This window comes from Opisthorchis viverrini, assembly GCF_000715545.1.
Source record: "Opisthorchis viverrini unplaced genomic scaffold opera_v5_164, whole genome shotgun sequence".
NCBI lineage: Eukaryota > Metazoa > Platyhelminthes > Trematoda > Opisthorchiida > Opisthorchiidae > Opisthorchis > Opisthorchis viverrini.
The window spans coordinates 1,116,181-1,141,019 of NW_008751819.1; the positions used below are offsets into that span (position 1 = coordinate 1,116,181).

The window sequence follows — 24,839 nt, forward strand, 5'->3', positions numbered from 1 at the left end:
ATGTTGCTGTCTTTGATGATGATGACTGCTATTTATTCACTCCTCTTGTCTAGGATGATCTCTCTTTCCTGGATAGACCCAAATAGGCTAGACGTGCACTAGATGACAAATCCATCGCCATCCTTGAAAAGAGCAGTTGGAAGGTCGCTAGGACCAATAGCAGGATGACGAGTGGAGAAATACACTTCTGAGACTGAAGGCGGCTCCATATTAACGGTCCACTTTTCTGTTGAAGTCCAGGATTCTGGAGTAGAGATAACAGGTGACCAGCTGAATTTCTGTTCAAACTACTGTGCCCAGCGTTTCAAACGTTCCGCTTTGTTGATTATTTCGCTGACAAGAGGTTTCCGAGAATTATTCTAACAAATCAAGTGGAACAGCTTGCGGACTTTTCCAGCATTCTTTGCATCTTCCGTATCGTCGACGTTTCTAGTCCACCAAGCCTCTCGGTCTGCACGGGCACTCAGTTTCACCTGGCGCCAGGTGGAATTGTGGTTGAGGCCATCAGGAATCTGTCGCCGGGTCTCCAACAGAGACGTGGTCTTATCAGAAATCCAGTGTTTGGATGAGGTTGGCTGGGTGGTGCCGAAAACAGACGTTCCGGCTTTGAGTATCTTTTCCCAGTGTTCGTATATATCCAACATTGGACCGTCCGGTAGGCGTTCGAGGAGTTTGATCTGACACGTTTCGTCTGACTCCTGGTCCACCAGCTTTCCAATGGCTAAGTGAGGTGTGTGTCTTTTGCGTATATATGAAAAGCAGAAGCGTACAGTTCCATGTTTGTAGTCCACGCTGGTGTTCAGAAGGAGCGGCAGTCGGTAATAGATCCTGGCCACCGATAGCTGACGGCAATGTGGTCTACTTGGACTCGACGCTGGTTTGTTTGTCAGTATCACGTTTTCAAGTGATTGCCGCTGTTCCGGCGATTCGTACTGCAAAGGAACGGTCTGTGATTGGCACTCATCCGAAGTTAGCGAACCCCGTAGTCTGTGCGTCTCGTCACCATTCCAAGACGACCACTCACTCGGAACTCAGCAGCGCTTAGTCTAACCACCTGGGTGTTCATGTCACCAGCAACCACAACTGTCTTTAGTTTTTAGCCCGTTGTAGAAGGTCACCCAAAGCTTCATAGATACTCCTTCGCATATTCAGAGCAGGGCAAGAAAAACAGTCAGTCCTGCTGCTAGGACCTGCGGAGTGTTCAGCTTCGAGTGGAGTAAGGTGGAAGAGGGAAAACGGGAAAGTGTAAAAAGGAATGTGCTGCCAGCAGTACGTTTTCGCTTACTCGCGCTGCTGTACGCAGCCAGTCAAGTGACTCTGTTGATGGCACCACCTGACGGCCGATATGACATGAGAGTATTGTTAGCTGTAAATGTGATGGTCGTACTAGGACTGGCATACTGCCAGGGCGCCCACACCTGGACAGGAGGACGATTAGGATCCTCAACCAAAGCCTTTGGCTCAAAAGCATAACCGTAAGGCGGCGGTGTTAGGCGGGGGATGCAAGTGCATCGCCGTGTTTACGGAACACGTCACTACACATGTTCCAACCCTCAAACTGGATGGTCAGGAGACTGTGTTCGTCAGACATCTACCCATGGACCAACCTGGCATCAGTCTGAGTGTCACACGGACACCCGCATCCCAGTGTAGCTGAATGGGTCGTGGAGGTACACAAATGTCCGCATCATGGTGAGGTCCAGTCTTTTCCTGTCGGACTCCACGCGATAACTTCGACCACACAGGCATTGGAGGCTGTGTGTAAGCCTTCTATGATCGTATCACTGACGAAGTTGAATAGGAAATGTGAAAGAGGACAGCCTTGCCTGACACCACTTGATGTAGTGAACTCAGGTGTGAGCTTCCCGTAGACCTTCAGACGCCCACGGTAGTTTGCGTCCAGTGTCTTAAGGAGGGCAAAAATATTATCAGGGACACCTTTGCTTCAATGACACTTCCGTGGTGTCTGACGATCCAAAGAGTCAAAGGCAGATTTCAGGTCAGTGAACACAAGCTTGTTTGTCCCTGTGAGCGATGTCGCTGCCTTAGAAGCTGTCGGATGGTGAAAATGTGATCGATGCATCCTCTTCCAGGACGGAACCTAGCTCTTCACTGACTTTTCCCGGTGTTCAGTCAACCTTCGAAAGATAAGACTAGAGGGCATCTTCGGGTCTACGGCTATCACGCTGATGTGACAGTGGTTTTCACGCAACCTTTTTAAAGATACGGGTAGAAAGTATCCTCTTCAGCATCAGAACTGCAGTCCTTTGTGGCATCAGCTGACAGTACACGCAGACATCGATTTTTATGTCGAGAGGCATTGGGCTTGATTGAGCTGTGCAAGGACGACTGTTCACTGCGATCCAATCCAGCAAGACCCGTTCAGCTCTGGAGCAGAGTGCTACCCCCACTTCATGTATTCCACGAGTCCTCGCCTCTTGGTAACACAGAGGGAGAAATGTGAAAGAGTTGAGTTAGTCATTAGCGTTTTGAGATGCACAACCATGGTTGGGTCTTGTATGCGTTTTTCGGATACACAGCATGAATCAGTTAGCATTTCATGTTTGCTACTTTGACATAGTGTGCTGGGAAAGGATTTGGGAGGGTCCACGGTGGAGACGGGACTGTGTGACCAGATGATACTTCTCGGTTGCTCTGATCAAGGAATGAGGTTTGCTTTGGGCACCCACCTTGAGTCTTTGATTCAAAAGTCTGAGTCAAAGGCAGTGGGAGCCTGCTCCTAGCCTTCGACCCAAAAGCCTGGTCCCCGAGGCATTAGACATTAAGATTTTCTTTGAAGACCCTGCCTGGGCAGATGATTTGATAGTCTGATCTGCTCAGCTGCAGGGGTTTGGCCTAACTCGAAGGCGCAGGGTGTAATGCACTACTGCCTGATTCTTGATGTGGCTGCGCGCAGCAAGTGCCTTTTAAACAGCACCGACTCTGGTTGTAAAAGTACTTCGACCGTATTGAATAATGCGCCGGCGTTCCTACCCAATCGTTGGGCGACCGGATTGTGCGGCTTTTAGGGCTGACCTTTTCTAAACCGTCCTTCCTCGAGGAAAGGCAAAATCGCTGTTTTCACGAATATTGACATGCTCCCTTCACACTTATCGCAGAGGACAGTGCAACCGCCTCAGCACGATTACTCGGAGTACGGGGTTTCGTTGATCTTGGTCTGATTGCTCAGCTCTGGCCTTTCTGGCATGGGTGCACCTTGTGGAACGACGTTCCAGCCAGTATAGCTCCCGGGATCATCGCAGCACTCAAGTTTGACAACCAAGTCAAAGTGGCGGGTCCAAGTTGATTCTGCTCCTGTTGCAGCGGGTTGCACTAGTGGCTTTAGGGCTCATGTGCTGCGAGATGAGTCCTGTGTACGATTAGTTACCGTAGGCTGTCGAATTCGTGCTCTCCGACTGCTCACCTCCACAAGAACTCGAACTGGTCTAGATATCAGTTGCTCACTATTCACGGTGTTCGATGCACTAATTAGGCGTAGCTCAGTTACGGTGGGAGGCACGTTCTACCAACAGCTGTCCACTACGATAAGTTCACACAGTCGTACCAGCTTGAAACTTCACTACACAACTAGGGCATCCCGGTCTATCACAACCATGTCCTTTTGGTTTGTATGGTTTAGACACAGAAACATGCTAATAGTGAGCGTCCTGTGATTCTTCGTGCCGTCCGTTTTCATTAGTACAAAGTTTGGCCCAAGAGTCTAGTGAGGACACGTCTATCGCACAATGACAGTGAACAAGTCGCTTGAGCAGCAGGTTTCTTTTGAACATTTCGATAATTAACAACGATTAGACCGAACCCATTTCGTGATATTTACTCCTAGCGTTTTTTGATACAACCGAGCAGTCAAATCCACAAAGTGCTACTCGGGTACACGGACTAGTTACACGCGTTAGCCAGTAGGCCTGCAAGAGACTTGTCCCATCATATTTACTTCTGGACGAGTACTCACCTGCATCCATGACTTCGGTGTCGCATAGAACTGGATATAAATCTTTCTCCATTTATCACTTATTCCCATTTTACAGCTACTATATTCTATCATTGGTGTCTTTCACAGGATAGTTCCAAGTCTATCGTCTGAGTATTCCCGGAACTGCTACAATGGGCAAAAAGGACAAACAACGAAAGGGCAAGGGAGCCGAAAAGACTGTAAAAAAGACTCAGCTCAAATTGGAAAAGAAAGTTATGAAGGTGGAAAAGGCCTCAGGTGAACAATCGATAGAACAGCTTATAGATGAGTTTAAAAAGGAGCAAGAAAAGCTGACAGAAGTTACTGTAATTGCATGTGCACCACCGTCACCAAGGTGTGCCTTCTTATTGTAAATGTACGCTATTTTCAGGTCACACTTCACTTTCACTGCATCCCCGGAAACCAACGAGCTACTGCTGTTCGGAGGCGAATATTTCGATGGCAAAAAAGTGAATGAAATGCGTTTTATCTTATTTCTTAGACAACAATGTATTCAGACTTGTTCATTTATCATTGTGGAACTATGAATTGGGACCTCGTACGGTCGCCAACCACACCTCCACCGCGTTCTGGCCACCAGGTACCCCATATCTCCCAGTTCTAGCTTTTTGTAGGCGGTCTTCATCAAAACCAACGCTATCCCCGCCAGTGTTTGGATCTTTGGCGGTGAATATGCTTCTCCCACACAAGTTCGTTTCTACCACTACAAGGATTTGTGGTCTCTTCGTATTCGAACTCGTAAGTGGGAACTTGTTCGGTACGTTCGCTTGGAAACTAATTATCTGCTCTAGTGCGGAAGGTGGTTCTGGCCCTTGCGCACGAAGTGGGCACAGGATGTTATCTTGGAAAAATTCGATCCTCTTGTTTGGTGGCTTCAGCGACACAGGGAGGTATTTAGTCAATTGACCCATCTTTTTAAAACCACATACACAGGAAAACTTTATATTTCAATGACCTATGGCAGTTCGACATCACTTCCTTACATTGGACAATGATCAAACTAGCTGGTGACTTGCCTGCTCCACGCTCTGCTTGTTTGTTCTTTCCCGGGGTAGATTTGAAAACGGTTTACATACTTGGTGGATATAGAAAGGAAGCGCTATCGAAAGAGGTGGAAAGAGGTGTTGCATGTACTGACTTTTTCCGGATCACTCTTGAAAGTAAGTAAATCGATTTCGTTTCTCAATACATCCATGTATCGTGCACTCAGCCCATAACCTATTACCCATCTTGCATTCGAAATACAAAGAAATTGATAAGACCGTTGCCTTCACTGCCACACATGTCACTTTTGCGGATGGTTTCTCTGCATCGCAGCCTCTATTACTTTTCAGTTGTGTCTAGTAACCTAGATGTTGCTAGGTTTATGCGCCTCATTTTCATACTATCAGGAATGAAATCACAAACAGAGTATCAGTCACAGTTTCTGTCACTTGTTTTGGTTTGTGTGCATGTTTCTTTGCTGGTACGGAACGCCAATAGAGCACTGATTAACCTTGGAAAGAGATGGGCGGTCTCCAAAATGACCCACTCCCAAGCTTATCTTTATGAGGAGGGCTATTTAGCTTTTCTAGGTGAGTCATTACCAAGAAGAAAACGACACCATCAGTCGAGTTGATAAAATCGTTTGTGACCGTGCATGTGGGAAAAATTTACCACTATCCAAATAAGGCGGAATTTCGGATTACCTGATGAAAACGCGCGATCTCAATTCCAATCATTGCAGTGGAATCAGTAGCCAGGACTGACTTCTCCACCAATAAACGCGGTTGGTTTACCCATGAGCTTGTTGCGTAGAGTAGATCGCAGAACATGCACCTAAATGTCTAAAAATACTATACAAGTTACTTCGTTCAGCAAATCACTTCCATGCGCATGGTTTACTGACGAAGTGGTGAAACCGACGCACACTCCAGTCCTGCTATTTTGTCCCAATCAGAATTGCTTTGAAAATTGTGACTTCAGTAACCGCAAAACTGGTACCCACGCGTGGTCTTTCTTCTTAGTAGATCCAACGTTCGAAGCTACAGACCGTTCTAATGCCACTCTTGAATGATTGATCTGTGAGTCGACATTCTGGAGTATAATCGGCACACGGCGCCATCTGTAGAATCTCTAGGTTTATCTCCCGTTAATTTCGATCAAACTTCCTTCATTAAACTAATTTGTTATTCAAAGGGCGTCGGACGGTTTTGTCTCTCAAATCACACTATAATACATCTGTTCGCACTGTTCTGCATTCTCATAAATGAATACAGCCTTCTTATGCCCACTATCTTATTTATGAAGAAGATGGTTTGGCAGCCAACAGTTCTACTGTACGACAATCTGGTGTACGTCCAAAGCCACCCCGAACTGCGATGGCCGGTGTCCTACTTACTGCCAATAGCGCCCTACTGTTTGGCGGTGTGCATGACGTTGAGACCGACGACGGCGAATGCGTTTTCGGTCACTTTCACAACGATATGTTCGTCTTCGAACTAGACAAAGCCAAATGGCACATTTTCAACTACGTCCTTCCAAGACAGACACCAGCGTCTATTGAAACGGGACAAAAGGAACCAGGTAATCATCCGAAGTCAAACATTCATTTGCAAATTAGGATTGTGTGACCTTTGTCTCAATTTGCTGGGAGCTTGATTAATGGCACTTTTCTGAATGGGTGTTGCGTTTTTTGCACGATTGAGTGAACTTAATTATCAGCATTTTTACGGCAAAGGAGTCGAATTGCCCTGGATACGAATGTTTCCAAGAGTGGATCGTGAGGTGATTGGTTGTGGTAATGCAGCAAAACAATTCTCAACTCTCGATTTATTGGTAGCCTCGCACTGGATTACTTTACACGCTCCTAATGCATGGTTTGCACTGTGGCGTCACCAAGACGACGTCGTTTTAGTGGTCCATTGTCGCCAACACAAGTTGCCTGTTTAGATAAGTAACGATAGTGTTTGTATTGATGCGGCTGTTGATGATGACAGAACGGAATTTCCGTGACGAACGTAGTGATATTAATATAACTACATAGCCTTGGGCCGATTCCCACGGATAACATCTTAGACCAACGAGCTGGATTTATCGAGTCAGTCGGGCGGTCGGTCCCAGCAGAGAATAATGGAGGAACTTGATCTTGTTGACAGTAAGAGATTTGCCTCGTCTATGTAACATTACTGGATCTTCGCGTTACTATTGACACGATTTACTGTTCTCTTTTCATCCATTATTGAGCAATTTTTAGCTAATTGCTGTGCAAGTTTTGTAGCTAATTATGATCATTATGGGAGGGGTTGTCAAACCTAGGTAGTCGGAAATTGGCCCCCAGCAGAACAGTTGTCGTGCAGTTCGTGATATATGAGGACGACTTGAGGTTTCCACTGTGCAAGAGATGTAATATGAGTGCATCCTGATTCACGCGGTTGATTGAGCTCAGCTCAGTCCTTTTTCTATCCTCGCATACGAACAAACTGATTTTCTCTGCTATTACAGTCCCTCAATTGTTCCGGTGTCTGAATTACAGACAGTGAGGAGGTTTTGACTTATCCGTTTGGTAATCCATCATGCCAGTAAGGTCAACATATGTCGCAAGTAGTCCTTGTGGAGGTTTCGTCCTGTAAGTGAAGCCGATCTATGCTGAAAAGCCGAGGAGCACTGTACAGCTGTGTCATCCTTATTGGGAATCATCAGCAGTGCGCATCTCACAAAACTCCGGAGAGCCTTTGTTTTTGGCGCAGCGGTGCGCATCTCACGATTCTGTGGGGGGGGGGGGGGGTTAGTTCAGGACATTTTCGCCAGACGTTTCAACTCTTTGCCTTGGTTGTCTGCTCAGCCTAATGACTTGCTTGAACTTTGGTGCATTTCAAATCTCTTTCTGTGGTGCTATCTGGATCCTTGAGCGACGTCTACGTAGGTAGAAGGGCCATATGCTTCCCAGGGTTTTTTTGTTGTTGTCTGTCTTACCCTTAGTTTATGTTTTGTAAAAGGATTTCAACGTGTCATCTAATTGTTCAGGTGTTTGGCAGATGAATCCACCGGCCCATGCTAGCCGGTTAGTTTTTGGGGTTCACTTCACTCGTTACTGCAGGTATGGTTTTCAAATGCCCATGGAATGGGCAAATTTTGTGTGCAACATTAATTTCGTGTTTTTTTTTCACAACCCAAACTCTCCTTTTAGAGATGAGCGTTTCCCCCAATGGAACTTCGGTTCCCGTGGTCCCGTCACAACTTGCTCATGGTGTGTTCACCCTTACCTTGGGAACGAAGGATGCAACTGGAAGCGGTGATCAGGTGTTGACGAATAAAGTTGATACATTCAAACAAATCCTCCCACCCGCCCGGTCCAGCTCAGGATTCGTTATCTTGGGATCAACGCTGTACGTATACGGTGGCGTTTTCGAAGTGGGCGATCGAAAAGTCACTCTGGACGACTTCTACTCCCTAGACTTGAATAGACCGGCCTCGTGGCAGTGTTTGTATCCTGGCACACAGGCGGAACAAGTATGTTGAGCAGACTTGCTATTAACTTGGACCTTGAAATGACGATTATCACATGATTTAGATTTGGTAGGCTACATTCAATACCTTTTTTATAAGTAAGTTATATTAAATTACCCCAGTTATTTTCGTGACAGAAGTGTGCTCCGTTATATTGAAGTACTCATCATCATCGACAGCATGACATCAGTGCACAACACCAGTGCTTCGCTGCCGTGCAACCATGATTTATTCGAAAGCCTTATTGTAAAGAAAAGAGTAAAAGTGGACGGAGGAGGGACTTAGTGCTAGTTTACCACAATCATTCCGAGGTGCCTATACCTCCAGACATTCACTCAGGCAATCTGGATAGAAACTGACAAGAAGAACCCCACTGACATCGACTGGCAGCCATATCTTGTAGTGTCTCCAACCAGGCACAGTGAGGATCACGCGGTCCCCATCCTGGAAGTACTGTGTTATATCAACTAATGTTTGCCAGATTTGTCTCCAGATTATTCAAATGAGCAGCTCTGTTGTCCCAATCTCTTGTGGGAAATCCCCGTCTTCAAGCCTATCGGGGACACTTTGCTGTTTCTCCATGCTTCTGTCAGCGTATACCGAACGCACCGGATTAATGGCGGTTAAAAATGATGTGGTTGTGCTCGTGTCTGTTTACCTGCTTAGATGTGAGAATTCCGGTATGCTCAGCGTGTTCCGTCGGTGCAGTCGTGGCACGTTCATTTCGACTGAGAAGTGTTGTTGTTGCTGATTGTGTCGGTACGAGCGGAACTCGAGCTTTGCTGTCGTCCGGAAATGTGCCGAAGAGAGCTGTTCGTCCGACGATGATGTGGTACAATACCAACTAATCTTTCGGACACGCAAGGTCAACTTTGTTTTCACGTCACGGCTAGTGTACCTTATCTTACGGGAGCGGCTTTCCAGCCCCTTGGCCCTTATTCTTGCAAGTTTCATGTGGCGTCAACCATGTCCAACCCCGAGTAGTAAGTTTAACACCTAAGCTTTCAGTATTTAGCTTATGAGAACGGATCTTCGGAAGTGTTGGGCAACTTCGGTAGCAGGTGACTTGTGGCAAATGCATGCACGGACTTTCCACCTGTGTGCTTCCTTCACGAAACTCCAAGTTTCGATTGTGATTCGATTTGTGTCGGTGCGGAACTCGAGCTTTGCTGTCGTCCGGAAATGTGCCGAAGAGAGCTGTTCGTCCGACGATGATGTGGTACAATACCAACTAATCTTTCGGACACGCAAGGTCAACTTTGTTTTCACGTCACGGCTAGTGTACCTTATCTTACGGGAGCGGCTTTCCAGCCCCTTGGCCCTTATTCTTGCAAGTTTCATGTGGCGTCAACCATGTCCAACCCCGAGTAGTAAGTTTAACACCTAAGCTTTCAGTATTTAGCTTATGAGAACGGATCTTCGGAAGTGTTGGGCAACTTCGGTAGCAGGTGACTTGTGGCAAATGCATGCACGGACTTTCCACCTGTGTGCTTCCTTCACGAAACTCCAAGTTTCGATTGTGATTCGATGCCTCAAATTCCTGTTCTTCATTCCAGGAGTGGTATGGAAGTGATTTGGATGAGAATGATGACGAAGAAGATGCTCACGAAATGAATGTCGACAGCGATGAAGATAGCACATCGGACGATGATGGTGACGATGAAGGTATGTTTCCGTATTTCTACTTTGGTCGCATAGTTCTTATGTTCGTCTCCTACTATACGTCTCGAAAGTAATCACACTTGAAAATAGTGAGACAAAGTTGTCTCTTTACCACTTTTAATGCTGAGTTTCACGGTATCCTGTAAAAGCTTAAGTCAAAATATTCGTACGGGACGGGAAGCGCCCATTCAATGGACCTAGGGATCTGCGCGAACGTCAGCTCAACTGCCTTAATATAATCTGTTGTGGATGTACTATTTGACCACCATCTGTCACTGGTGATTGGACGCGATGGTTGATTTTGAAATTCGGAATTCTGTTGAGGCGCTACTCCAGTTAGCCTTCAACTGATAAAGGAACTAAATAAAAACCCAACCTTCCAAATAACTCATTTTTTATGTAACCAAAAGGCGCCACATTGCCAGATTTGTTCGCTGGTAATTCTCAAAAAAATTCCGATATTGTCCAAGACCTTTTGCAAGTAGACTGTTATCGCAACGATAATGAATTGACTCTGGAACGTAGGGTATAACCTAGCGTCGATGTATGTCAGTCAGTAAGCGAATATCTGTAAGACGAGTGGTTGTTTTTTTTTCAGGTATCCCAAATTTGACCTGCAAGGTATGGGAGGATATGGTGTTTTCCAGTCCTGTTTGCAAGGGTTTTCTTGATGAAGTCAGGTCGAAGCCAATAAATCAGTCCGTGCTTTGCTGTGGGAAGTTTTCTAACCATATGATGTAGACAGTACGATATAGCTTCCTGGATCCTGATGTCACTGCGTACACTCCAACAGCCGTGCACTTCTTTCTTTAAATGTCTTCACGTTTGCTTTTTAAGTTTGCTCATGGGACGACCGTGAATTGTTACCCTCAGCCTGTAATGAGCACCTATACAAAAAGTGGACAATACAGAGTCACAGGATCGTATTTAATTCACACGTGCTGTCGGCCGATGGTCTGAAATGTAACCACTCCATTTGAATCCACTCGCTACTTCCACCGGTTGAAAAAAAATACGTTCTGTTGACTGATTTCTCTGCTTGTATGAATCACTGTCCCGACAGTTAACTACACCTTACGAGTATATATGTCAGGGGAACAGGGCGAGAAAGTCACTTTTTGTCCATTTTAGTGGAAAAGCTGTGCCACACTCATGTCACTAATTCATGAACCTACCTGATTTCATTTCTCGGGCCAAGGCGTACTTTGTTGTTTATGCATTGCTGATTGCCACGCCTTTTCCCTTCAACGGACCACGGTGTGAGGCTGTGTGAAAGTCATTGTGAGGAACAAATACAGGGTGCATGATAATATCACTCGCCGATGGGCATATCCACCCTTATTGCGTATGGTAAAAGTGCTCCAAAATGACCGACAATCTTGGCAGTATAATCATCAATGACAACTAACTACTGTGCGGTTGATTTGCGTGCTAATTCCGGAGGATGTCCCGTGATTCGGCGTGGTTTCAACATCCACACCTTATAGTTTCATAGGATTTTGACGAATAACCCCTGTGTTTTTTGACGTTTATGGTGCAACTTCCCCCTACGGGAAGCAAATATTGGCTGGCGCTAACCTAGTAGCCGGGTCGTGACTCCCTTACACATTCCTAACTAGGCCGAACACTCATACACTTTTCATTTATTGTTGGATAAGGCCGTTGTTGGTTTATCTAAAAAACTGATACCGTTGTTCCCAGTTTTGGTACTTAATTGACCTGTCACTTGAATCAAATGTTTCATTATTTTAACCCCGTTCTGGTGGCTTACACAAACCGAACTAAAGGCGGCTCGATGTACTAACTCTGCCTGGTCAGGTTATTTATTGCGTTGTTGTAATTAGGACCAAGTCTGATTGTGCCCTCCGTCACCACGCTGTTTCCATTTAGAACTGGTTGAAGAAGCTCCCATTCTGGAACCCAATGAAACATACATTACCTACTGGGAACGGACGAGCGAGTTTTGGTTCAACCTTGTCAAACGGGGCCTAGACGAAGATGAACTGAATTCAAATCAACCGGGACCATCAACACCTAGCCCGACGCTCACCAATCTTGCTCAGCACCTGGCGAAAGATTTTTACCAGAAAAATACCAGAATGACAACCTGATTTCCACCAACAATTCCCCAGTGTCTTTGTATAATTCTTGTGTTTCACCGGATTTGAAATTGTGAATATTTTTATGAAATACTTAATACATTACCTGCTGGAAGATTTGCATTTTTTCCCATAAAACACCTAATTCGTGAACCCATCGCCAGCTCGTTTATCTTATGGTAAACCTTACCGGAAAAGTGCGTCTGATGGAAGTGGCTGGTAGCTGCCAAATGGTCAGACAAGCAACCCGCCCACTCATGCGTTTATGAGTATCATACATCATCAGAAATCTAGCTGGCCAACCCATGTGGACTGTGTCAAGACATTAGGCTTGATAGTCAACTCAGATTTCGCACCTAAAACACCCTATTTGTCCTGAGAAGAAAATACTAATGCTCGTGCATTACTGTGTTTGTAAGTACCTTCTATACGACGGCATTCTTACGCCTGTCAGTTATGCGAGATTGGCTACGAACACCTGTTTAATGCGACCGAATTCGCTTTCGTTTTCCAATGTCATACTGGACAGGAACAAATATTGAGTGGTTTCCGGAAATGTATAATGGGCCGATAGGTCTTCCAAGGTAACAGTTTGATCAAGCTGTATCTTGGCTTCACAGTTAGCCCGCTACCTATAGCAGCGTTGCCTGGCGTCCAGAAGTGGCACTATTAGTTCACGAAGGTTATCGACTCTAGCCAATGCAGTGGTTGGCGTTGCTACTGTGGATTGTACCAATACCGGATATCCGTTTAAATTGATGAATAAGGAGTTTTCCAACTGGAGACATGAATTCCTGAAAGCGTAACCAGACTGCAGTTCGAAAATGAGGTCGGAATCGGCTCTGGTCCAAATGTGTAGTGCTAGTTACCCTGTCCGAAATTTAGTGCATATTGAAGTCAATGTAGCTACCATGATCCATTTGCATTCATCCAGCAGGAATNCCCTGTCTGAAATTTAGTGCATATTGAAGTCAATGTAGCTACCATGATCCATTTGCATTCATCCAGCAGGAATGTCGAAGCGTACTAATAAATCCCGCAAAACGTCCTCAAGGTGAAGAGTTGGTATCAGGCGAAACCAAGTGGAATTCTACGCATGTGTTGAGAATTTTGGGGGCTCTGAAGAGTGTTTGGTTCTAACCATCGGTGTGTTTAACCCTTGCAAGATACGCGTATTCAGAGCTCCCCAGATGTGTTTGTATAGTACCTACATGGAAGCCACCTGTGTGCGCTGTTCAACTGGTTTGAAAGGCTGCAACGTACGCAGGAGAAGCATATGTATGATTTCGTCACAACACTCCTCTTGAGGCTTGCGAAAACTCTCCAGCACACCACCGGCTTTTCACCTCCTGACGCCTATCAGATTCCTTGTTTCTTTCAGTCTGCCATGTCAATTGGGCAGCAGACTCTACTTGATACGAGGTGTGCGCTCATTTGCAAATTAGCCTGAATGATCCTACTCTCTAAACGAATATAGGAAGGTTTCGGATTATCATGTGTTACCCCTTAAGTCGTTGGTAGCGACTGGAAAAAGGTCCGCTTCTTGATTCGTGGGAAACTGACAGGTTCCCCAAAGTTCGGTGGATACCAGACTAGCTTCCATATTGCGTAGGCTAGGAAGATGTAACATGAGCAGCCGTTGAAGTGTTAACGCGACGTGTAGCCCTGGCTCCCGTTCTGCCGAAGTGGTCAAGAGATTAAGTATATCTTGCGGAAGTGTATAAATGTCGGCGTCGTGTGCGCTGAACAGGATAGGACATCGTTGATTGGGCACGAGGAACAATGTTGGGGGAAGAACGGAAACTTGGAGAGCGCGTGCGTTGACTTTAGGCTGAATCGGATCACTGTCAAGGCATACTTGTTTCTAATCAGAAAGTTTCCAAAGTCAGGATGCAGTTCCCAAATTTTTAGTGTGGCAATCGGTTTCCGTGTCACATCGGGTCGAATACCTTCAAGACGTCCACGCTTGCCAGTTCGGTTTGAAGAAATTAATCTGGGACGGAGGATCACACGCGTGAAACCTACCCCAGTAGGTCACCGGCACCCAGACAAATGCTGACTTAGAAAGCAATCATTTTGCAGATCTCGCAGAGTTTGCTTATCCAAGCATGACTCCAGAAATTTGGACGTAAATATGGAAACCGGACAGAAAGCAACTTTGGCTGATCCTTTCCGTCTAGAGGGACTACCCAAATGAGGACGAGCAAGTTCTGGAGCACAAATACTCAACAAAATGGGTAGGATAGAATTCGGACTAGGAGGCTTACAGATGTGTAGCGACAGCAGGCATCCCTGAGTGACATGGCGAGCAGTGGAAATTTGGTCAGAGTCGTGGATTTGGTCGGAATGTCTGCGGAGATAAGATGAAGTTTTGTGCCTGGAGTCTGGCAACTTCTTCGTTTTCGTCTTGGGCTGGGGTGCGAGTTAATGAACTAACTATATTCAGGAAGCGGAGGAGTACAGTTGTAATGAAAAAACAGTTCTACAAATTTCGGCGGGGAAATGATGGGTCTTTCGACTGATTAACCCATCCTCAACGTTTTCAGTGATGACAGTACGTATGTTTTGAGCGGAACGCATTCTCGAAAAGAGCAGATTTGCTGAAAACACGAGGACACGTGTAGCTGAACCGTTCAATTACTGCGATTCTGACGAGTGTGGGAAAAAATTGGCACATTTCCCCTGTTTAGAACTGCATCCTCAGCGAATGTCGTAGGATTGTTGGTGATGTCGCGATCCAAGGGATGGGAGCGTATTGATTGACACATACCGTGAAAATCAGTGGATAAATAGCGCAAAAAATGACGAGATGGAGTGTGTGAGGTCGGAATGCGTGGGCGGCATAAATACCATTTTTACGGTGGAAGCAATGGTATAAGGAGTGATCACGAGCTCATGGGTATGTGAACTCAGATTTCATGGAACTTTGAGTTCTAGCGATGGATGTGATAGGCGGATGGAGAAGCTTAGGGATAACCTCACCCAGACTATCCGTTCCGGTCGCTTCTGGAACTACTCAGACCATGAATTCGGCTGGATCAGCTGAACAACACACGAGACAGGAATTTAGGTAAGTTTACTCTAATCACTAGTGAAGTACTTCATCCCTGCTGTCACTCAAAGGAGTGAAGAAATGTTGGTAGCTTGTCAGACCTATATCGCCCGCTAGCCCAACTGAGTTTGTTGGTTTCCAGTGAACTATCATTCAATCTCAAGGTTTCCACTTCAGTGTGAGCGTCCTTAAATGGTCAACTAACTATCCAAAATCCACCCCGTTCCGGATACTGCTCTTATTACTCTGGCGGTTCATCTCATACTCATACGCAGCAGCTAACCGGATTTCGCGCCACCCAGTTGTGTTCACAATTATGGGCAGCAGCCCTAGTTTGTTTTGGAACATCCATGTCAACCATCAACCTACCAAGTAATGTTTCTCCCAAGATATCACCTAAAATCAGACATTAGTAAGAAATGCCCGACAGCTCAAGATACCTTAATGGTTAGGACGCGAACGTACAGACCGGTCGGCCCTTGGTTCGAACCCAACTTCTGCACCCCCACTGTTCCTGTCTAGGCTTAGTCGACCTGGCAGTATTTAGGTCCTCGTGCTTGGGGTGCGTGGCAGCTAGGCACCGTAAGAGTATCACAGTTGAAGTTTTACTCATCATTATTATTATTGTTACCAATCTACCTGTAGACCTCAGTGTCCGTCATTCACTGATAACCAGCCCGTTATTCTTCCTACTTTGGTAAATTTTGCAGAGAAAAGAAGGACTTATTCTGAAATGTTAAATATATTCCAGACCACATTGCATTCAATCTTCGTCTTGTTTGTTCTTCGTTGCTGCGAATTCCAAGGCGTCCTTAATTTTGTTCCTGTGAAAGGTGAAGCGTTTAAGGAAACAATTTACCAAAGTATTCAAAACTGAATCGATTTATAAATACCAGCTGAAAAACAGGACTCTCTTAGGATTCATTGACAACCAGTTCTAATGAGGAGATCCTAATGCCTGGGGACAAATTCGTTGTTTTTAGTGAATTTGTCCAATGGTTCTCTGACCACAAACACTCATGAGACCGGCTAAAATCATCCCCACTTTTCGGGTAGCCCTGTGTAACTTGAATTCGCGCTTCCGGGTGAACGTAGAGTGGTTAGATGAATGGAACCGATGAATGCGCTGACAACTCTTTAGTTAGGTCATTTCGCCCAGGGTGGCTGCGTACGCTAGTTTTTTCTGCCTTCTTCCATTTTACGTTCCATTAATGGCACATCCATGCCAGGCTGGAATGCTGTTGTGTTAGGTTATCGAAAATATACGCAGGTGTCTACAGTCTAGCCCCTGTCTACAGGCAAAAATGTGCCGGATACAAGGTTATATATATATATATATATGCCAGTGGGTTTCAAACCACCATATATTGGGCCGAAATGACGATTTCACAGGATCCTCCATGAGAGATCGGACGCTAGCATCAACAAGGTAGCTCAGTTTCGACAATGCTTCATTAGCCATCTGGCCTGGGTAGGTATTATCTGATATAATGGATATCCTGTTCAGTAAGTGGCACCAGCCGCCGAAATTTTGTCACACCCTGTCTTGATGTATATAACAAGCTATTTTAGAAAGAGGCTTGTTCGGGTCCGCGTATGGTTTGTTTGAGCACTAGTGGTGGCGAAGATAATCGAAACGAAGCATCTTTTGCGCCCTTACATATCGTGATACCATCCGTTAGAAAAATCCAGGAATAGGACAGTGCTTTGGTGAGTGTTGTGAAAAACGGAGAGGTTACATACCCATTTCATGCCTGTCCGGAAATGCCAGCATCCCGGAACTTTCTGAGATTCGAATGCGTAAGCCCACCTCACGCTACTAACAGCTGATTAGCTTATATGTCCACCATAGTTCACATCAAGTAAGTTGGTGTTTGGACGGCATTTCAACTGAAAATTTCTTGAGCAAATGATGCGTGTAACTTAAGCCCATCGTTTGAACTGCAGGTTGTTTCAGAAGTGCTCGGTAAACAATCGGAAGCTTTTAACTGGTCAACGTTTCGCTTTTGACACAAACCTATCGGATCAAGTGAGCAGGTCACCAATTTGACCAGCGTGTGAGGCAGAGGGAACCAGTGATGTCTCTTCACATTAGCACACTAGTTTACTATAAAATACCAATCAAAGGTTCTTTTCTGTAAGCAAAGTTGCCTAGAGCCAATGGGCGAGATCGACCAAGTGGTTAGAGCACGAATTTACTGACCGGAATGTTGGTGGTTCGAACCCGACCACCGCCCCTCGACTTCTCCAGTCTAGGCTTGGGCGACCTGGCAGTATCCCAGCCCCCTTGCCTCCGCGTGGCATGGCAGATGGGTACGGAAATGGTATAACAGCTGAACGATTTTTTTTCAATTTTTTCTAGAGCTTACAGTTGGTGGGTTGAGGGAATTTCAAACTAGTTCCGGCATGGTTTGGTTCCGTAAGCTTTCATTTCAATATGGTCCAACTGATGATTCACTTTGGATGCTACTGACAGATTTCAGTGAGCTATTTCGGTATGTGGGCTCTACACCAGTTTAGTTTTGCCGGGAGGAGGTAGCTGAGATTAGGTGCACTTCAGATGTAAGCCACTTCGGTTAATGCCCCAGTTTCTGCTAACCATATATCAGCACGTTTCAGCTCTCCTGATTTAAAACCGTTCTCCACACGCCTGCTAGTTCTACGCCTTCTATCCAATTCACACCGGGATGCTTAGCAATTTCCACCAGCCATCAGCCTCTGCGCCGTTCTGGTCGATAAATATACATGCATAAATGTACTTGCCCAAACCGAGAACATTGGAGATACCATTGATTGATTTTGTTCTTGAGGTAAATCATAAAGTCAACAACGAAGCGAATGGGTAACTGGTTTGATTAACTGGTTCTGTGTCCAACTTTTCCCATTACTATTAATCCTCTTAGGCGGTATAAGGATGCTTGGAATTTCGGTTGGCGTGATATCAAAATGACAGGCTTGTCGTGATGAAACACCTTTAACAAGCCTTTTTTCAACCTCGCCGGTGTTGGGTTGTTCTGGAATCTTTGGCGCCGATACCCATTTCAACCTTAAACCAGAGGAGTCGTTTTGTGGAATGGACCATCGTTGGCCGGTGGACTTGTGGAAATCAACTAGTTCAGTTACTGTTCCCGCGGTACACCACTAGTAAAATGTCTTGATCCACTCGAACTGGTGGCCTCTCTGGTCGTAGTCCGACCGGTGATACTCTTGCACGTCTGACTAGTGAACTTGATAATTTGGCAGAAATGATGTTTTTCTTTTTATTTCACTGGAGATGCGGGTATTATGACTTAACGAAGTACAGTACGTAAGAGTACGTGCACTTATGACTATGGTTTGAAACCTTATTTCACTCCAATCTTCCAGCCAATTCTTTTAATTAGAGCCACCAATGCTTATGGGCTGGTTTTGTCCGCCACAGCCATCTCTGATTACGTCATTTGTCTTCATAGAGTGGCATTCATGGTAGTCAGTCCGACAAGTTAGCATAGTATATTGTTTAAGAACATACCTTACACTGGATCTGGCCATGTTGACTGACTCGGTCAAGGCGCGACTGGTTCGCTTCTCCATTTCTTCATCAACTTTAGCAAAAAGTTGACTGACAGCATCGAAGCTAAAATAGACAGAAGGCATGGATACTGCATCGGAGAACTCAATCAGAGTAACGTAGGACAGAAAGCTGTCATATATATCCATGATAGTGTGAATTAAGAAAGTAAAAGAGAATATCACCACCATGGGTGCTATCCAATGTGTACTTAGCTGGATATATTGTGAAGGATAGCTGGTGACCGTATTTGGTGAGGCACACACAGTGGGTTTCCGTCCACTCTGTTCACAATCGCCAGCCGTGGCGGACTCCATTGTGCTTGGAAAACAGCTTTTTGTATTTTCGCAGCTCACCTTTTATCCAACGATGCCTGGAGCGGGGCAGTCATGCTTGTCAAGGCAGCGAGTTGCCTCTCAATGAGGTCATACACTTGCTCTAAAAAATAAAAAAATGGCTGCTTTGGAACGTACAAAAAGCAACTTTTAGCTGGAAGTATATCGTGCTTCATAAGAACCCCTCTTAAGTGTTTTAACTTGGACGCTCTTTTAGTTGTGTCGTACCTTATATTCTCAGCAGGCCTATAGCTAAGTTCGATATCCCATGAAAGACTTTTGGAATCACTTACAGTTTCACGCACGAATTGATAAAATGGAACATTTCTTTATTAATGGGTGTTAAAAGCACTCCATTCCTTGCCCGTTTTAAGACGAATTATTGATATTCCTGGTCAGGTGGTCCTACACTAAATCGTGCTCTTCGAGGAGCGAAGCAATATGTCCTGCGGACGAGTCGTCTTTATATAAAGAATTACTTCAGATGGTATTGTGTGACAGTTTACAACATAATGTTTCTCCAAAATATCTATCCAACAATTCTGACTTTGTGGTTCAAGTATATATATATATATATCCAATGAGTGGTGCTGAACTTGAAATTGTTGGAGGTTTGTTCTACACAGAAGTCTACAGATACGTGACTGGTCTTCTTTCTGGTGAAAGACCTGACTTTCCTCTTTTTTACACATTAGCCAGTTTTCTCATCTAAGAAGAATATCGAAACGGACTGCGGAGTATGGACTCCGCCGTGGATAATGGAGAACGCCTCTATGTCCTATTTATGGCAAGGAAAACCTGTCGTACGATGACACGGATGCGCTTACTTTTGTGCTCATAACATTGTTTCATTCCATCGGTATTTCTGGACGACCGTTTTTTGAGGTCTGTCTAAAAACAAAACAACAAAAGCTTGCTTACAATGAAAGCTCCGATGAACGGAAAATCCAAAGAGCCTGCGAACTAAATACTTATCGAGCAGTGCTCTGCCATAGTATGTAGTGAGATTAGTATAAGACGTATTACACTGTTATCCCAGATTTGCGGATTACAACGAAGCACCTAGACGAAAACATCTTAAAATAGTCCAGTTACAAACTTATCTAATTCTTGCGTTTTGATGCCAGTTTGAGTCAGTTCCTCGTCTAGATTTGCTCCCTTTCGCTTAGGGTACTTTCTTCTATGGGTTAATTTGCCACACAGTGCATAGTGTTTACACCACCTATTGCTACTGTGATTATTCAGGCACTTGAACATGCGCGCATCTTAACCAGGTGATTAAGGAGCACTTGCCCGGTCTGTCTTTCAATTGTGTCCGCTTCCGATCAATCTGTCCAGATGCTCAACCCCGGATTAGGCGCCATCAAGAAACGCCATCAGCGAATCTCGGGTGTGGTTCTTAGCCCCAAACTTTCAACAGGAATTTTGGATCTTAACTTCTAGCTAAGAATGTTTGGTCAACCGCTAAATTGGAAAGGCACCACTACTCACCCATTCTCATAAAGCACCTTGACGTTATGTGACCATGGCTCCCTACAAAAAATGTCACCGAAATCGATGAGCCATTCCTTGGCTTCAACTTAATGCGTTTCGTTTGTGCGTTGGACTTCAAATGCTATTCCGTCTTTAGATGAATAAAAACTCCAAGAGTTGTCTTCCCATTATCGTATTTTAGGCCTCAAATAACTAGATGGTAATACCAGCCCGTGAAGCAGAAGCCATTCGTTGCAAGTACTGATGAAAATTGAGCAAACTACTCACGTCCGGATTCAGGTCGTGCTCCAAGGTATCGCGAAGTTGTGCAACAGGAGTTATTTTTCGCCAGAAATATCAGCATCGTCTTACGTAAGGGTGAGTATTGGCTAGAACAAGCTGTTTTAGTGATCCCGAAACTTTGATCTCACAGAGGTTGACTATAACCGCTGGCAAGTTATCCCCCACGGTCAGAAAGCTAAGGGACGCTACAGCCGGATGTGGTGCTTATCTCATCTGGCCTGTGAAGTGCAACCAAGAAGGACATATATATCGCTGTACTTACACTCTTATGTTAGGCTACCTCTGTCAGCCACATTAGTCAGAAATTCTAGTCCTTGGCTACAGCTTAGGGCCTATATAAAAACCACACTAATCCCCGCCCCTCAGTCCCTCTTTTTCGACTGTTGGCTAGGCCAACCATCAGGTCACTGCCTTATTGTCCAGGTTTTGGTACTGTGTATTTCAACCTGGAGCACTTCAAACGATTCCAGTAACTCGGTCAGAGGAATCATGGGGAAAGTCCTCAGTTCTCATAGCCGATTGCTTCTAGACCGTGAGCTGATGTGACTACTCAGTAAGTTACCATCTGATGTTAAAAAAGGAAATGGGTTGACTTAGCTATGGGCCACTGCAATAACTGTGTGACAAAGGACGTAAAAGTAACTTCTCCAGGATGAGCATTAGGGGTATCTCCAGTTACTCGGTTGCCTCACATCATACGCCCGACTATAGACAACTAAGACCTAGTCATGGATGTCTTTAGCCTTGTTGATTTCAACAATGAGGGTATTTTGGCTTCACCAGTAACGTGGCATCCATACGAGGTGAATCTGGCAAACACTTGGGTGTTTAGGTGTGAATGTGAAATCAGAACACAGAAACCTACATTGTTCATTCGGAACAACTGTGGCACCCGTTCTGACACTTTCCCTTGCAGCTCGCTGAAATCAGTGGATTCAGTGTTGTCGTCCAATGTCAACTCACGAAGCATTTCACACTGAGCCAAGTCATCCTATATAGTGAAAGATATCAGGGTGAACGATACAGGAAACAAAGTAGGAATACAGACCGAAGTTGCAGCTTACTAAGTAGTTGGCTTCAAAGCCTGGTAAAGTCCGACTGGGTTAAAATGTTCAACTGCGTCATATCAAATTAGACAGAATCATATACACCGATGAGATACGCGAAACAAATCGTTTCCGAGGAACCGAAAGAACAAAACTCAAAGGTCAGCGAAAGCCATAATAAGATCCGTCAAAATGGCTACGTTATTTGTGTTTCTCAGTTACAGCATTATTTCTCATTCAAAGAGGAGTGAATTTGAAGTAACTTTCCATGACACGGTTTAACGGAGGAATCGGCCATCTTTGGGGTTCTTACTACATTTCCTGATCTGTAAGTTCTGTACTGGTTTTAATTTATTGTTTTCATATCAAATAAGATAGGAGAATTGGTTCCACACCGTCGAATGCGTAAAAAACGTTCAAGCCTGGGTAAATAAAACAAGCTCCACCCGATCGTCAGTTGATCAACTCTGGTTTTACATCTGCAATAGAACATATAGCCATTTAATTCCCCGTTAACTGATATGGAATCTTTTCAATATTGGTCGCACATAAAAATATTGTTATTTTAGGTCGCGGTAGAATTCATTCCTTTGCTGTGTTCATGCTACGAGCAACGGTAATCAATATAAGCTGCGCTACTCTTACCATTTCTTTGCATACCAAGCTTTTATTGCCCTTCTGTCACGCAAACCGAATGGGACCCTAGGGCTGAGATGCTGATAGGTTGCCAGAGCTTGGTTTCAACCACGAATTGTCGGTCCGTAATTTCTCGTCTGCACCAACTAGCCGTCTTTAGCTTCACATACCATAGTAATAACGTGAACTAAATACATTTCAAAAGCACCTTCTGCACACAGGAATGCGCCCTTGAGAGGTATAAAACCGGACTGTGCGGAGCACGTTAAGCACCGTGCAGTCGTTCACCGAAAATGAGCCTATAAGAAGAAGTGGGCTTTCTGGCCTCTCCAGTGAATGGTTTTCCTGGAGTAAATTCTGTTGTGCTGGCAGATAACCAGAACCTTTGTTCTTCAACTTAGGCTTATTGTCATAACTGCAGCAAGAAACTAATTTCAAAGGTATCCCCTGTGTTATTGGTGACAGCTGGCTTTAGATGGTTTGGATGATTTGGATCTTACTTATCTCGGTAGCCAGTTTTTTGGCCACCATGGCCAGTTCTGTGCTTGAGGTATTGAGTTTTTTTATGTTATCATAACATTATAATGCGGGAGAAATCATGTAGAATCTATTAGTAATTTGTTTTATGGGTGTCATTCAAGCCAAGTAAAGCGATTACTTACCAACAACTCATCGTTGATAAACAGAGGGTTTCCGGCCATTTCCAGGGTCTCCAGATTTGGAAAACACGTGTGAAAGTTTGGTAGTTTCTGCAACCGATTATTGCTGATATTCAGTGACGCTAAAGTCCTGAGTTTCATATAATCTCATTCATGACGTTGTGGTTACCGAATAGGGTCTAAATCGTCCATTTGAGAAATTTGATTGTTTGCTAAGTTTAGTCGTTGGATAACTGGGTAGCCTTCTAATCCCAATGCATGGTCTGTAATCAGGTTATCGCTGACATCTGCATCCAGTAGCTAGAAGACGAATAAGAGAGAAAAGCTCCTGCTTGACTCACTGAATTACATTGTGCTAGTGGAACAAGAGATCGGATTTTGTTATGACTCAATGACACATAGGTTAGTTTTCTTATTGAACGCACAAACTGAAAGTATGATTGGTGAATGCTGGAACAACATCCGTACTTACCTCGATACTCTCTAGCAAATTATAACTAAGATCCAAGTCAGTCAATGATTTGCAATGAGCGAACGTTTCGGAAGAAATATGTTCAATCTTGTTCGTATCCAACCGAACATCCGTTAGGTTTACCAAGTTTAAAAAGCAGGAATCAATCCGATGAATCATGTTGTACTGTGCGTGCAATATCTTGAGATTTGGCAAGCTGGGCTTTGTGTAGAAAAGGAGGTCTCTTACCTTGCTATATCGTCTAGTTTCTCCAGTTGATTGTCGTAAACTAATAAGGTCTCAATTAACTTTAAACTTCTAACGAATACCGTTGTAAGCCTCACCTTATTGTTTGATAAAAATGCGAGTTGTGTTAGTCGATTGCATGAAACGTCCAAAAGTCGCAGGTATTTGAACTGAAGTGTAGGGTAAAAAGTTGAAAATCAATATCAGAATCGGAATTACATAGTTTTGTTAATGGTAGGCTCTAAGGTTCTCAGAATCAAAATTCCCCGGAGACTGTTAGAATTTCAACAAACCAAACAGTCAAATATCTAAATACTAAGAAAGATGAAAGCTTGCTATTCCTCAACGGTGGATGATAGCCAAATTCATCATTATGAAAGTCTGTCTATCGCTCTTTCCGTCCATATTTATCCAATTTTTTCACAATAGGGCTTTAAAAGAAATCACGGTAGTACAGCAGCTAATCAATAGTGCCGAACAATTACATCGTGCTGTCGACGATGAAACTTCTACTTTTTTTATGTGAGAATATGAGTAAACCAGGTTAAAAACACCTAGTCGTATTTTTTACGTTCCTGTTACCGTGAATGATTAGATACGGTAATCAGGAAAGTCAGATTGTTGGGAACAACCAATGTGTGCCCGAAATCTACTGGGACCCTCAACTCCTCTAGGTGCTGACCAGACACAATACTTCCTTGTTGTGCAGCACATGACAGCTTTGTTTCAACACCAGACAGCGCTAGACAGCGTTGCATCAAGATTAGACAGTGTCCATCCAATGAAATAGTTTGATGCCATGGTCGTGTAGCTACTCAGTCACCCACACAGTTGACTTTTCACCT

General features: G+C 44.6%; 2 protein-coding genes across 2 annotated transcripts; one reads left to right on the plus strand and one right to left on the minus strand.

Annotated features, from left to right (window-relative positions):
• Positions 1-4,125: 4,125 nt before the first annotated feature.
• T265_07237 (hypothetical protein) lies at positions 4,126-12,356 on the plus strand (the record flags this gene model as incomplete). Its single annotated transcript, XM_009172702.1, has 8 exons — positions 4,126-4,328; positions 4,365-4,443; positions 4,609-4,751; positions 4,928-5,154; positions 6,284-6,559; positions 8,163-8,485; positions 10,039-10,147; positions 12,035-12,356. The coding sequence occupies 8 exons, from the start codon at positions 4,126-4,128 to the stop codon at positions 12,253-12,255; spliced, it is 1,581 nt and encodes a 526-aa protein (XP_009170966.1).
• Positions 10,275-23,729, minus strand: T265_07238 (hypothetical protein; the record flags this gene model as incomplete). Its single annotated transcript, XM_009172703.1, has 6 exons — positions 10,275-10,485; positions 18,807-18,911; positions 19,202-19,283; positions 20,008-20,071; positions 21,822-21,947; positions 23,301-23,729. 6 exons carry the CDS (start codon positions 23,436-23,438, stop codon positions 10,275-10,277), a joined length of 726 nt encoding a protein of 241 aa, XP_009170967.1.
• Between the last annotated feature and the right edge of the window lie 1,110 nt (positions 23,730-24,839).